This window comes from Thamnophis sirtalis, unplaced genomic scaffold (assembly GCF_051295495.1).
Source record: "Thamnophis sirtalis isolate CommonGarterSnake01/CBP01778 unplaced genomic scaffold, rThaSir2_p1.2 scaffold_1, whole genome shotgun sequence".
NCBI lineage: Eukaryota > Metazoa > Chordata > Lepidosauria > Squamata > Natricidae > Thamnophis > Thamnophis sirtalis.
Genome location: NW_028261381.1, coordinates 44,118,135 through 44,133,116, shown reverse-complemented (window position 1 = coordinate 44,133,116; position 14,982 = coordinate 44,118,135). Strand labels below are relative to the sequence as shown.

General features: G+C 45.2%; 1 protein-coding gene across 4 annotated transcripts in view; it reads left to right on the top strand.

Annotated features, from left to right (window-relative positions):
- Positions 1–14,982, top strand: part of MGAT5 (alpha-1,6-mannosylglycoprotein 6-beta-N-acetylglucosaminyltransferase) — a 148,491-nt gene that overhangs the window by 120,893 nt on the left and 12,616 nt on the right. For all 4 annotated transcript variants that reach the window (XM_087711217.1, XM_087711211.1, XM_087711222.1 and 1 more), the window contains exons 12-14: positions 1,616–1,765; positions 8,063–8,209; positions 10,024–10,140. In XM_087711217.1, coding sequence (XP_087567343.1) covers positions 1,616–1,765; positions 8,063–8,209; positions 10,024–10,140 — 414 coding nt within the window. The remainder of the gene's footprint in view (positions 1–1,615; positions 1,766–8,062; positions 8,210–10,023; positions 10,141–14,982) is intronic.

Below are 14,982 nucleotides of genomic sequence, written 5' to 3'. Positions count from 1 at the left end.
CCCCGAGGCCCCTAACCTATGGGGTGCCGCAGGGCTCGGTTCTGTCCCCCCTGCTATTCAACATATCCATGAAACCGCTGGGCGAGATCATTCGGAGGCACGGGATTAAGTACCACCAATATGCGGACGATACACAGTTGTATCTATCCGCCCCGTGCCAACTCAATGAAGCGGTGGACGTGATGAACCGGGGCCTTGAGGCTGTTAAAGACTGGATGAGAGCTAACAAACTGGTGCTCAACCCGGAAAAGACCGAGTGGCTGTTGTGTTTTCCTCCCAAAAATTCGGCTAACGTTCCATCAATCAGGCTGGGGGGGCAAAATTTATACCCCTCAGACAGGGTCCGCAACTTGGGAGTCCTCCTGGATCCACAGCTGAGTTTTGACCACCATTTGTCAGCTGTGACCAGGGGGGCATTTACCCAGGTTCGCCTGGTGCGCCAGTTGCGGCCCTACCTGAACCGGGAGGCTCTCACAACAGTCACTCGAGCCCTTGTGATCTCTAGGCTGGAATACTGCAATGTGCTCTACATGGGGCTGCCCTTGAAGAGCATCCGACGACTTCAGCTAGTCCAGAACGCGGCCGCGCGAGTGATTACGGGCGCACCACGGTTCGCCCATATAACACCGATCCTCCGTGAGCTGCGCTGGCTACCTGTTGATCGTCGGGTGCACTTCAAGGTCCTACTTACCACCTATAAAGCGCTCCATGGTAGTGAATCTGGCTATCTGAGAGACCGCCTTCTGCCAATTACCTCCCTGCGTCCCATCAGACCGCACAGGGTAGGCCTCCTCCGAATTCCATCCGCCAGTCAGTGCCGACTGGCGACTACACGGAGGAGAGCCTTCTCAGTTGCAGCTCCGACGCTATGGAACAACCTCCCCGTGGATATCCGTACCCTCACCACAGTCCAGGCCTTCCGCACAGCCCTCAAGATCTGGCTATCCCGTCAGGCCTGGGGATAGGATTTATTCTCACCCCGCCCGAATGTTGAGTGAATGTTGTGTTTTATGGTTAATTTTTTTTACTCACGTTTTTTTCTTTTATGTCTTGTCTTGCACTCCCTTCCCCTATTGTTGTAAGCCGCCCTGAGTCCCCTCAGGGAAAAGGGCGGCCTATAAATATTCAATAAATCTAAATCTAAATCTTGACTTATCACCACAATTGACCTCAAAATTTCCATTGCTAAACAAGGTAGTTATTAAGTGAGTTTTGCTATCTTTTTTGCCACAGCTGTTAATTGAATCACTGCAGTTAAGTTAGCAAGATAGTTGTGAAGTGGATCTGGCTGCCCCATTGATTTTGCTTGTAAGAATCTCTTAAAAGGCAATCACATGACTCCAGGGCACTGCAGCTTTTATAAATACATGCTAGTTGCCAAGTGCCTGAATTTTGATCATGTGTCAGTGAGGATGCTGCAATGGTCATACGTGTGAAAATTTGTCATAAGTCACTTTTTTCAGTGCCATTGTAACTTTGAACGGTCACTAAATGAAAGGTTGTAAGTCAAGGACTATCTATAATAGGTAAATCACTGCTGTCTTAACAAACGATTACACCCAGATGCTCTATGTTAATTCTTCTATCTAATTTGAGTTTCTTTCTTTCTTTCTAGGATAAAAAGTCTTATTTGGATGTCATTCATACCTATACAGAAGTTCATGGGACTGTCCATGGCACAAGTGCTGTCCATATGCCCAGCTATGTTAAAAACCATGGGATTCTCAGTGGCCGAGATTTACAATTCTTGCTGAGACGAACAAAAGTAAGTTAGCTGGCTTTTTCAAAAGTTGAAATGGGTATGATCCAACTTTATTTTAAATTATTTTAATCTTCACTATTTGGAATTCTGTGCTCGTTGGCTCTATCATATGGTTAGTTCCAAAAAAAACTCCTTTGGAATATACAGGATGAAGTTAGCACATGTCTGCAACTTTTTAAATGACCAGCAATTTTTCTCAGGATCACATAACCATTTTCTGCAACTATACTGTGTGATCTTAGGGGGGGAGATGATTGCTTTAAATGTGGTTGCTGCAGACAGGTTAATTTGTGGGCCTTTATGTTTTGAAGCAATTTGGGGAGAGCGGGGTCCTATTCCATAATAACCCCATTTGTATTTAATTTTTTATCATTCTGTCAGGTAATGTAGTACTATACTTAATAGCAGTAGCAATAGCAGTTAGACTTCTATACCGCTTCATAGGGCTTTCAGCCCTCTCTAAGCATATTGCCCCCAACAACAATCCGGGTTCTCATTTTACCCACCTCGGAAAGATGGAAGGCTGAGTCAATCCTGAGCCGGTAAGATTTGAACTGCTGAACTAGCAGTCAGCTGAAGTGGCCTGCAGTGCTGCACTCTAACCACTGCGCCACCTCGGCTCTTAACATATATTCAAGGCAGCAATTCCATTCAACTATCTTTTTTCTGTCAGGTGCCTTTAAAATTAACTCCACTTATGAAAGTTTCTTCCTAAAATTTTGATGTTACATTATTAAGGGAAATTGTTTTTTTTAATAGCACTTAGACTTCTATACCGCTTTACAGTGCTTTACAGCCCTCTCAGAGTCAGCATATTGCCCCCAACAATCTGGGTCCTTATTTTACTGACCTCGGAAGCATGGAAGGCTAAGTCAACCTTGAGCTGGTCAAGATGGAACTGCCAAACATCTGGAAGCCAGTAGTCGGCAGAAGTAGCCTGCAATACTGCATTCTACCACTGCGCAACCATGGCTCCAATTCAACCTTTCTTTTAAGTGTGCTCAGAACATTGAAATGCCTTGTTTTGAGTTAAAAGGATCCAAACAGCCTCTAGGCACTTGGAGCACACTTCATTGGCATCACTGGTTAGCCCAGAGTTGGAACTGAAGTTGAGTATTATCAGCTAAGAGATGACGCCATGTTGGCAAATGCCCACCAACACAGACAGGCAAGGGACCACAATAAAGACTGACAGCAAGCAACACTCCTTATTAGCAATTATGATGTTACCTACTTATGATAATGAAGCATCTGCAACAAATCAAACAAGCTCAGAGACCACCAAGGATCTGACACTTATGTCGGGCAGATGTTGAATAGAAGGAAGAAGAACATTGCGCCTTGTGACACACACACACACACACACACACACACAAAATAACTAAGGAGCTTACAGGCCCAATCTTTCTCTACCACCAATGACTGGAAGCATCCCATTTAAAAGGAAGAGAACCTCCTGCAGAACAGTATCCATCACTTTCAACTTTCAGAGTGTTGTGGCCCACCAGTGGCCAGCAGAGCTGGCAACAGATTCAAGCAGTAAGGACGGTGGGGAGGAACATGGGGCAGTCCTGGAGTCTGGGGAAGGCTCTGATGAGGGCTCTGTGTTGCAGGCAGAGATGTGGCCAGGGCCATCTGACAGCTGCCTTTGGAGTCACACATCAGTGAGGCAGATGAACAGCTGGACCCTGTTCCCAGTGTGCACATGCGCAGAGTTGCCAGACTAAGGGAACAGCTAAGGAACAAGGGTCAACTTGGGAGTAAAGCCACAGGTGGACTGTGAATGGGGAGTATTTGCAGGAGACAATTAGTTCATTCCTTCATTCTTGCCAAGTATTGCAGCATCTGAAAGATATCGGCCTGGCCACTCTCCAAGCCTGATAAAGGTCCGTAATTGTGAACTATCTTGAAAGACTGTGGGCCTGGACTTTGCTGGAGAGGAATTCACTGTAAATTAAATAAAAGGAGTTTATCAGGACAAGGACTCGACTTTGTGCTGCTGGGGAAGCCTAGGTCAGAACACGGGGCAGAAGGATACCATTCAGGTACTCCTCGATTGACAATAGTTCATTTAGGGATGGTTCAAAGTTACACAGCACTGAAAAAAGTGACTTAGGACCATTTTCCATACTTATGACTGTTGCAGCATCCCCATGGTCCTGTAATCAAACCCTTGGCAGACCCTTGGTAACTGACTCATATTTATGACGGTTGCAGTGTCCTCAGATCATGTGATCCCCTCTTGCTACCGTCTTACAAGCAAAGTCAACGGGGAAGCCAGATTCACTTAACAACTGTATTACAACTTAACAACTGCAGTGATTCACTTATCAACTGTGGCAAGAAAGGTCATAAAATGGGACAAAATCTAGCAACGTGGCAACAGAAATTTGGGGCTCAATTGTGGTCATAAGTCGAGGACTAAGTGTGGTTGTCAGTATACAAAGCTGATGAAAGGACAAGTAATATAAAAGGGGCATACACTCCCTATCCTGGTTTCACCACAGATCATCCATCACTGCAGTTGGTGCTATATCCATACCATACCTGGGCCAGAAGCCTGAGCGAAATAGATCCAGGTAATCTCTTTATTCCACTGCCCCATTATTTTCTCATCCACCTGAAGATGAAGACCGGTTAGAAGTTACCCAGAAGCAATAGTTGCTTGAAAAGGAAGCACATCATTGCCTTCTTTGGGGAGGACAGTAGCACCCCTTCATTCAGTTACTTCTCACCACCCTGACCCACCCTCACCTCTGGAGGTTTTCATCTATCAGGAAGAAAAGGATCCATCCAAAGGAGCAGAGCCAAAGCTTCAGAGAACCCTGTTCACTTCCACAGAATTCCCAGAGTAAACTTTCTGCCGATAATCCGCAAGACAATCACCTCCTTGGGACTTGGCACTGGGATTGGATCAGACTGATTTTGTCCATCCAGATGCCTCCGAAACTCCTCCAAGAGATTATATCCCCACCCATCCCTATCCTTCCCTAGTAAGGCCTGGGTCGTTTAAAAAATTAGATGCATTAAGAGCAAATACTGTAGGTATGTATGTACATACGTACATACAAACGTACGTAGGTACGTACGTACGTACATACATACATACATACATACATACATACATACATACATTCTGCCACTGATTAGCAGAGTGTAAGAGGCCAAGTGCTCAAAGGCGAAGCAAACGCTAGCAGTAAATATTTCGAATTTCCCTTAGGAAAAAAAGATGGTCTTCACAGATGGAGCATCAGAAGCATCCAGAGTAGCCTCCAAATGAGAAAAACCACTTTGTTTACTCTGAGTCCACTTTATTCAGCTACTTCAGTTTTGTTTTTCACATCATTAAGGATCACCTCTTCTATGACTATCTCTGCCTGTTCATTAACGGAGGTTCCTGAAATGTTGTGCAAAATAACCATGATGTTCCCCCGAACACCCTATCAGTTTTCCAAGATGATGGGAGAAAAGGGGTGGGGAACAGATCTCATTGTTTTTAGAACAATTTTGTGTGACATTCAGTATGGCCAGGCACATTGAGAAACTATGAATCACAGATTTTTCTGTTTGCATTAATTTTCTTTGAAATCTTACACTTTAAAGTTTGGAAGTGGCAAACGGATGGAGTTTCTGAAAATCCCAAAGAATTTAGGTCATTGGATGAATTTGGACCCTGGATAGTTTATAATTTAACCTAAACAGGATCTGGATGAAGTTCTAGTTTATCCCTTCACAGCATGGACATTACTAATAATATTTTGAAGATTTTGTATTACGTAAATTGGCATGGGTTTTATTAATTCTAAAAGGTCACGCCTGCAGCATGACTAACTTTAAATGATACTGTATAAACAAAACCTTTTCATTTAAAATGAAGTTGTACATCAATGTACTACCTCTGGCTTTTTCAGGTTGACATAGTGAATAATGTAGTAACTTCTAAAATAAGCTTTATAGTTTGTAATAGTTACTTAAAATGACCGAAGAGCAATTGGGTTTGTATTTATTGTTCAATGGTGACAAAGCTCTAGATCCGTCAAAAGGCAAAGCTTCCGGGTTCAGTGAAAAGGAGATTTCCCTTAACATATTGACAGTACAGAAGAGAAAACAATGTCTCTTACTGAAGTAATAAACAAAGAATGTTTATTTAACCAATAGTACTGTGTTTTCCCGAAAATATGACATGTCCTGAAAAGAAGGCCATGCAAGATTTTTGGGGTAGGCAAAAATATACGCCCTCCTCAGAATGTAAGCTCAGTGGACAAACCCCCCTCCAGCCGGGCAGAGGAAGGTGCCAAGCTGCGCAAGCAGGGTGGGAATAGGCACCTGTCCCCCCCCCCACCTCGCACTCATGCAGCTTGGCACCTTTGGGATACCGCTCGGTCGGTGAGTGGTGCTCTGCCCGGCTGGAGAGGTGGGTTGCCGGGCAGCTGCTCTCTTGCGAGCAGTCTCCCAAAGAGCCTGGCGCAGGGACAGGAGGACGCAGGCACAGCCTCAGGGATGAACACGGGTGGCTGTGTTGTGCTGTCACAGCAGCCATGAGGTGATCATTCTCACTGCCTCCTGCACCCCAAAATAATAACCCCCCTCCTCCGATAATGCCAAGGCCATATTTCAGGGGTCAAAAGAAAATAGGACCCTGTCTTATTTTTGGGGAAATGCAGTATTAATTTCTGTACCTAATTAAAACCAAATCAGCACTGAATTATTGGTGCTCTTTTCCTTCCCTTCAGCCATATTTCCATTGCAATTAATATAAAAAGTCTCAGGTTGCCTAATTTTTTTTTATTTTAATCAGACATTTTAGTCAAAAATTCAGAAATGGTTAAGTTTGTGTATCACAGTGTTGCTTAAATCATTATGAGATAGTAAGATTAGAGGGATAACAAACAATTCTTATCTGCTTACCACTCTGCATTTTATTTGGCACATATTCTTACGAAGTCTAAATGTCATTCTTACCCTCTTAATAAAAAATATATCTATTGTAAGACGTCTTAACAATCAGGTGGCAACGCTCTCCTGTGGTTTCATTCTATTTTTTCACTACAAACTTTCATAATATTTTAGTTTTCAGAAAACAGTTTTAAAATGTATTAGAATTCCAGTAATAATTGTTGTATTTCCTGTTTATAAATAATTTGTGTTTTCCGTTCAATTCTCTTGCAATACGTGAATTTCTAAGAATAGCTTTTTAATATAACTTTCCATGAAGTTGTGCAACTGTGGTTATCCACATTCACATTCACTTGGTTATTCACATTCCTGTAAACATTGCTGCCACCTACTGTTTGTAGTTGGAACTTTTTTGACTCCTTGAATGATATTGAACATTTAACAATCCACAGCACTGAGGGCAACTGTTGACCAAAAAAATGGTTTAAGCAATTAAATTAAATTGTAAAATGTGTGTTCTATGCATTTGGGGCATTTTTCCAAATACATTTTAAATCAAGTTGCCCTATTATAATATATTGTTCTTAATTAACTTCATATATGTATTCACACATAACTTGTGAATATGTTCCACCTATTTCCACTTTTGTACTTGTTTTTGCAAAGCTGTTATTAAATTCTCAAAAATATGATTCTTAAAGATCACTTTGGTAAATTATTTGCCAAATACAAACTAAGGAAACTTGTACTAAAATACACATCACACTAATTTCTAATCTGGGCTCGATAGGGTTTAGAGCTGTTAATGAAGGCATGATTCTATCAGTCTCAGCTCTTTAATAACAGTCCTATTTTAATGTTATTTATAAATGCATTTTAGGGCTATTTTTGGATTGAGCAACTGAAGCTTCTTGGCTGAGCATTTTTGTGAAGAAGTTTGAATACTTTAGTAGTACAGGTTTGTTACTTCTCCTGCTTGAGTTATTTTCTGAAATGATTATTAAGAAAATTAATACAAACAAACAAAGCAAAATTTGTCTTTCTCTTCCCACTGTATCACAAAAGACAGCACTATCCATTCTTGGAAGGTTTATTTTTCTGAAAAGATACAGGATCTTCCCTTCTTGCAATCAGGTTATTTTCTGCTTGACAACACTCTCAAACTCAGCCAAGCTTAACCTAAATCCTAGCTACCTTAAAAGCCCTTTTTGACAGCAAAGGCAAGAAATTGCAAAAGAGTTTGGAACAGAACTTGCAAAAGATGATGAAAGATTTGGGAAAAGAAATGACTCTTACTTAGTTTTCAGGTTCTCAGTACTGTTCAAAAAGACAGACTTGGGATCAAGCAAGTTTTCTCAAGATGCAAATGTAGAAAGACCTAACTCGGAAATTTCTATTTTGCAGCTGTTTGTGGGCCTTGGCTTCCCATATGAGGGTCCCGCACCTTTGGAGGCTATTGCAAATGGATGTGCATTTTTGAATCCAAAGTTCAATCCACCCAAAAGCAGCAAAAACACAGACTTCTTCAAAGGCAAGCCAACTCTTAGAGAGGTATGTTTTTATTTGTAATTACCATTGATTAGATACATGAACAATGTCCTTTGAAACACATCTTCTAACACAACCCTGTACTGAAATACAATTGTGTATTGTTCTTAGCAGGCCATGCTATTGACAAGAGTTCAAATCAGAGAATTAATCCGAGATAGAGAGATATAATTTACTTCACAAATGGTCTGGTTTTTAATCAGGCTGATCCAGCAACGATTTCCATAATTGGTTTCCATCCCAATGAATCTTCTTCAGTAGACATGATGGAATTGCTGTTCCACAGTTTTTTGAAAACTAGTTTTGATCATTCATGCTTTAAAGAACCACTTAAGGCTTAATGCTCTGCCTCAACTCCATTATTAACTTGTCCAGCTATTAAGGCCTGTAGAAGCAGCCTTAATAGGCTGCTGTTCACAGACAAACCTACTTATCAGATAAAGAAAGTTGGCCTGTTTCACCATAATTTAGTGAACAGACTTCCTTCAAAGCTAAGGTTAGCCCCCAATCTTTTGGCTTCTTGGTGACAAAGTTAGGGATGACAGAGAATGTTCAGGCAGACCATGTCTGTACTTAACACATGTTTTCTTCTGGGACAGATCTAAAAATAAAAGACATATTTTAGGTAGAGGTTATCAGGGTGAAGAAAAAAACAAAAAAGAGTAAATCCTTGGCAACAGTGTTTTTTAAACAGTGACAACTAAGGGAAGGTAAGTACAAGAGAAATTCAAAGAATGTGTTGGAGGGATAGGGAGGCCCAATGCATACATACCACCCTTGAATTCAAGCATGGTGACACCTCAGTGGATAAGGAGGCATTGAGCAGATCACAAACTCACAAGTCATGCAATGGCCTTGTGTGGAGGACATGTCCTCCATCCCTTAGAACCGGGATGGCAAACCTATGGCATGCGTGGCACACAGAGCCATTTGTCAGGGCACGCAAGTCATTGCCCTGTCAGCTGGCCAGCATGCATGCACATGCTGGCAAGCTGAATTCAGCCTTTTTTAAAGCCATTTTTTGCCCTCCCCAGGCTCCAGAGGCTTTGTCCCCAGATAGAGGCCTGGGGAGAACGAAAACAGCCTCCCACAGCCCATCTGAGCAAACAGAAAGCGACTTCCGGTTTGCTTGTAGGGCTGATTTTAGCCCTAGTTCAGGAGCCCTCAGGAAGCTTCCCTGAAGGCTTCAGAGGACTAAAAACGACCCTACGAGCAAACCGAAAGTCACCAGAGGGCCTCCATGGGGGAGGAGGAGACTGTTTTCTCTCTCCCCAGGCTCCTATAAAGCCTCTGGAGACTGGGGAGGGCAAAAAAAGTATGCAAAAAATGGGGAGCGCCTGCCATGTGTACTGGGTGGGGGTCACGCATTGCATTATGGTTGTGGCACACGCCCACCCCCCTGCGCTCTCCCTGTTTATGGCACGCGAGCCAAAAAAGGTTCACCATCGCTGCCTTAGAAGATTTCTCCAGCTTTAGTTACAGCTCAAAACTGGAACAATCAAGATGTTATGAATATCAGTTTGGCTGGGCCACATTCAAGGTTCCCTGAACTTCCAGGCCAACCGCAGGGATTTGTCCAGGCTGTCAACCAGGAGTTTAAGACTAACTCAAAGACACTCTGAAAAAGAAAAAAAGAAAAATAGTGGTTAAAATTGGTTGCTTCTCATCGCTTTCCAGGGTTTCCTAAAAGTATGATGTAATTTTTTGGGGGGGGATAGTCAAGATTTCAAAAAAACAATTAAAGCCTTCTGAACTTTGAATGTTACTAAGCGAACATAAACTCTAAAAATATGGCATTTCTCTCCCTTTTCTTTCAGTTGACATCTCAACATCCCTATGCTGAAGTCTACATTGGGAAACCTCATGTTTGGACAGTAAATATCAATGATCTTTCTGAAGTGGAACAGGCCGTGAAAGCAATTTTGAGCCAAAAGGTTAATAAAGATAATTATCTTCTTAATCAGTGTTTTACAGTGGAATAAAACATGCTAGGCTGTATTGTAAGGGTTTATTATGTGGAAAAAATCTTTAGCAAACAAAGTTAAACATTATAGAAAACTTTTGCTTTAAAAACCCAGAGAAAAGTTGGAAGAAGTAGTAGCATTAAACATTTCTTACGAATAAAAATATCTTAAGTAAATTAGTAGCAAGTAACATAGAATTTGAATATAATAATTTTAAAATAGTATGAATTATAGGTAATCCTTGCTTACTGGCTATTAATTCAGTGATCATTTGAAATTAAAATCCCCCCCAAAAAATAACTTTACAGACCATTTACCAGCACATATGGTTTCAGGTTTCAGGTTTCAGGTTTATTGGGATTTATATGCCGCCCTTTTCCCTGAGGGGACTCAGGGCGGCTTACAACCACAGGGGAGGGGAAGTGCAAGGTCAAAACAAACACATTGTGAACAAAAGAAAAATAATAAAACACAACTTTCATTCAGCAATCAAACACTCGGGCGGGTAATTGGAAGCCTATCCCCAGGCCTGCTGGGAGAGCCAGATCTTGAGGGCTGCGCGGAAGGTCTGGATCGTGGTGAGGGTGCGGATCTCCATGGGGAGCTCGTTCCATAGGGTCGGGGCAGCAACAGAAAAGGCTCTCCTCCGTGTGGTCGCCAGTCGACATTGACTGGCAGATGGAATACGGAGGAGGCCAAGTCTGTGCGATCTAATTGGTCGATTCAGGGAGGTAATCGGCAGAAGGCGGTCTCTCAAGTACCCAGATCCACTACCATGGAGTGCTTTAAAGATGGTCATCATTATCCTGAAGCGCACCCGGAGACCAACAGGCAGCCAGTGCAGCTCGCGGAGGACAGGTGTAACGTGGGCGAACCGAGGTGCGCCCACTATCACTCGCGCGGCTGCATTTTGGACTAGCTGTAGTCGCCGGATGCACTTCAGGGGCAACCCCATGTAGAGCCCATTGCAGTATTCCAGTCTAGAGATCACAAGGGCTCGAGTGACTGTTGTGAGGGCCCCCCGATCTAGGTAGGGCCGCAACTGGCGGACCAGGCGAACCTGGGCAAATGCCCCCCTGGTCACAGCTGACAGCTGGTGATCAAAAGTCAGCTGTGGATCCAGGAGGACTCCTAAGTTGCGGACCCTATCTGAGGGGTGTAAAATTTGACCCCCCAGCCTAAGCGTTGGTGTATTAGCCAAATTATTGGGGGGAAAACACAACAGCCACTCGGTCTTATCCGGGTTGAGCACCAGTTTGTTAGCACTCATCCAGTCCTTAACGGCCTCCAGACCCCGCTCCATCACGTCCACCGCTTCATTGAGTTGGCACGGGGCGGACAGATACAATTGTGTATCGTCCGCATATTGATGGTATTTTATCCCGTGCCTCCGAATGATCTCGCCCAGCGGTTTCATGTATATGTTAAATAGTAGGGGGGATAGGACCGAACCCTGAGGTACTCCGCATGTTAGGGGCCTCAGGGACGATCTCTGCCCCCCCACTAACACCGACTGCGACCTGTCCGAGAGGTAGGAGGAGAACCACCGCAAAACAGTGCCTCCCACTCCCACCTCCCGCAGTCGTCGCAGAAGGATACCATGGTCGATGGTATCGAAAGCCGCTGAGAGGTCAAGGAGGACCAGGATGGACGCATAGCCTCCATCTCTGGCCCTCCAGAGATCATCGGTCAATGCGACCAAAGCGGTTTCTGTGCTGTAACCAGGTCTGAAGCCGGACTGGAAGGGGTCAAGATAGCTAGCTTCCTCCAAGGCCCGTCGAAGCTGAAAGGCCACCACCTTCTCAACAACCTTCCCGATAAAGGGAAGGTTGGAGACAGGACGAAAGTTGTTTAAGATGGCTGGATCTAACGATGGTTTCTTTAGGAGGGGTCTCACCACCGCCGTTTTGAGTACGGCGGGGAAGTGCCCCTCCCGAAGGGAGGCGGTGACAACCGCCTGGATCCAGCCATGTGTCACCTCCCTGCTGTTAGCCACCAGCCAGGAGGGACACGGGTCCAGAATACAAGTGGAGGCACTTACAGCTCGGATGGCCTTGTCCACATCCCCAGAGGCAACTTCCTGGAACTCAACCCAGAACTGATGTGGCAAATGATCCTCCTGTGTCTCAGCTGGATCTACTGCGGTGGAGTCCAAGTCCGATCGAAACCGAGCTACTTTGTCCGCCAAGAATTGAGCATAATCCTCAGCCCTACCCTGCAAGGGGTCTCCCGCATCCCTCCTATTAAGGAGGGAGCGGGTTATCCTGAACAGGGCGGCTGGGCGTGACTCGGCGGACGCAACCAAGGAAGAAATATATGATCTTTTTGCAGTTCTCAATGCTCGGACATAGTCCTTGGTGCAGGTAGTTAAGAGTGCTCGGTTTGCCTCGGACCTATCGGACCTCCACTGGTGCTCTAGGCATCTCCTCCGGCGTTTCTTCTCCCGGAGTTCCTCGGTAAACCAGGGAGCTCTCCGGGATCCACTGACCCGGAGGGGCCGTAGTGGCGCAATCCGGTCGAGAGACTCCGACGCCGCCGAGTACCAGGCGGCAGCCAGAGTCTCCGCCGAACTGTGGGCGAGGGTATCAGGAATAACCCCAAGCTCCGTCTGGAACCTCAGAGGGTCCATAAGTCGCCTGGGGCGGAACCACCTGGTCGGTTCCTCCTCCCTACGGTGGGGGTTTGGCCTCCGGAAGTCAAGCCTCAGTAGGCAATGGTCTGACCACGACAGGGGTATGATCTCATTACCCCTCAGACCAAGATCACACATCCACTGCTCCGAGAGAAATACGAGGTCGAGCATGTGACCCGCTGCATGGGTTGGGCCCCGAATTACTTGGGTCAAGCCCATGGCTGTCATGGAAGCCATGAACTCCTGCGCCCCATCAGAGCGTTCACCGAGCGATGGCAAGTTGAAATCCCCCAGAACTATAAGCCTGGGGAACTCAACCGCCAGCTCGGCTACTGACTCGAGGAGCGAGGGGAGGGATGCTGCAACGCAGTTGGGAGGCAGGTACGTTAGCAGCAAACCCACTTGACCCTTGAGGTCCAACTTTATCAGCAGAGACTCACACCCGACAAGCTCCGGAGCAGGGACCCTACGAGGTAACAGAGACTCCCGGATTACAATAGCCACACCGCCACCCCTTCCCTGGGCTCTCGGCTGATGAAGCACCTGAAATCCCTCTGGGCACATCTCTACAAGGGGGACTCCTCCTTCTGTGCCCAGCCAGGTTTCAGTAATACATGCCAGGTCTGCCCTCTCGTCAACAATTAAGTCCCGGACGAGGGGAGCTTTGTGGACAACAGACCTGGCATTTAGCGACAACAGCCTGAGACCAGGGTCCTGACTACTCGCGCCATCTGGTCTTGGAGTGGGACTCCTAGGGCCGGAAGGAGGGATCTCTGTAATATAGCGAACCCTCCTTCCCCGGTAATGGCCAGCCCTAAGGTCCCCGCCGTATCTGCCTCTCCCTGTCACGACCGCTATGCTCCGACCCACTCCCATGTCCATGGTCCCCCCAACCACCCCGGTTCCTCCCGCCTTCCCCAGCAGGTCCTCCGAGTCAAGCATTCTCATTTATCCACTCTAACAAATCCCACGTAAAAATTTAAAACATATAAAATACAAAGGTAACAATTACTAAAAGTGGGCCATTCATTCAATTCCAAGCAACTCCCATACACTCAACATTCTATTTAAAATTGCGCAATTATAATCTATGATAATATGAAAACAGTGGAGGAAGCGATGGTTTGCTCCTCTCCCTTCTTATGTCCTGGGGAAATGTCCTTAGCCACCCAGTCAAAAGTATATAGTATATAAGGTGGCTGTAGACAAACAAGATTGAGTATAAAGCTCCAGAGTTCGTAGACGGCTCCCATATGGTCTTGCCCCGCTGGTGGAGGTTAGCGGGCTGTATATTCGAAAGTCTCTTTCTCAAAGATATATAAGGGCCCCAATGTAGGAGGCCAGAGTTCGAGGCTAACTCGCACCGCTCTTGCAAATGGAAGGAAAGTAGCTGGTATGGCTTTTGCAGCATCCCTCAGTCATGTGACTTCCATTATATTCAGTATGCATTATCTTGTACCTGATCTGTGGTGAATTTTTTTACTTCACCCCTTTCAGAACAGAGACATTGGAGAAAAGGGGATTGTAAGAGACTAATCTGATCTTCTCCACAGCCCAAAGCTGAGAGCTGTGGGCATGCTACACAAACAGCTTACAGTACTCGCCTGAAAACTCTTCCTCTTTATACTCTCTAATCTGCAAAGGGAAAGGGGGGAAAAGCAGGGAGTTTCTGGAAGCCACCTCTCTTGCCTGGCATCTCCATCCCCGCACAGTGGGGAGAGTGGAGAGATTTCAAGAGAGTACCGTATTTTTCAGAATATAAGATGCACCAAAGTATAAGACTCACCAAGGTTTTGAAGAGACAAATTTTTTAAAAGTAGGTAGGTAGATGGAGGGAGGGAGGGAGGGAGAGAGAGAGAGAGAGAGAGAGAGAGAGAGAAATACAATAGGTAGAGGGAGAATAGTTAGGTAGGTAGATAAAGGGGGAGAGAGAGAAATACAGTAGGTAGGGAGAGAGAGCGAGTGTAGGTAGGGAGAGGGATAGAGAGAGAAATAGTGAGAGAGAGAGAAATGCAGTAGGGAGGGAGGGAGAGAGAGAATAGGTAGGTAAATAGAGGGAGAGAGAAAAAGAGAGAAATACAGGAGGGAGGGAGGGAGGGAGAGTAGGTAGGCAAGTAGATGTTTCCAGGTGTATTTATCCATGTGCTGGAGAAGGAAATCACTGACAATCTGCAGCACCT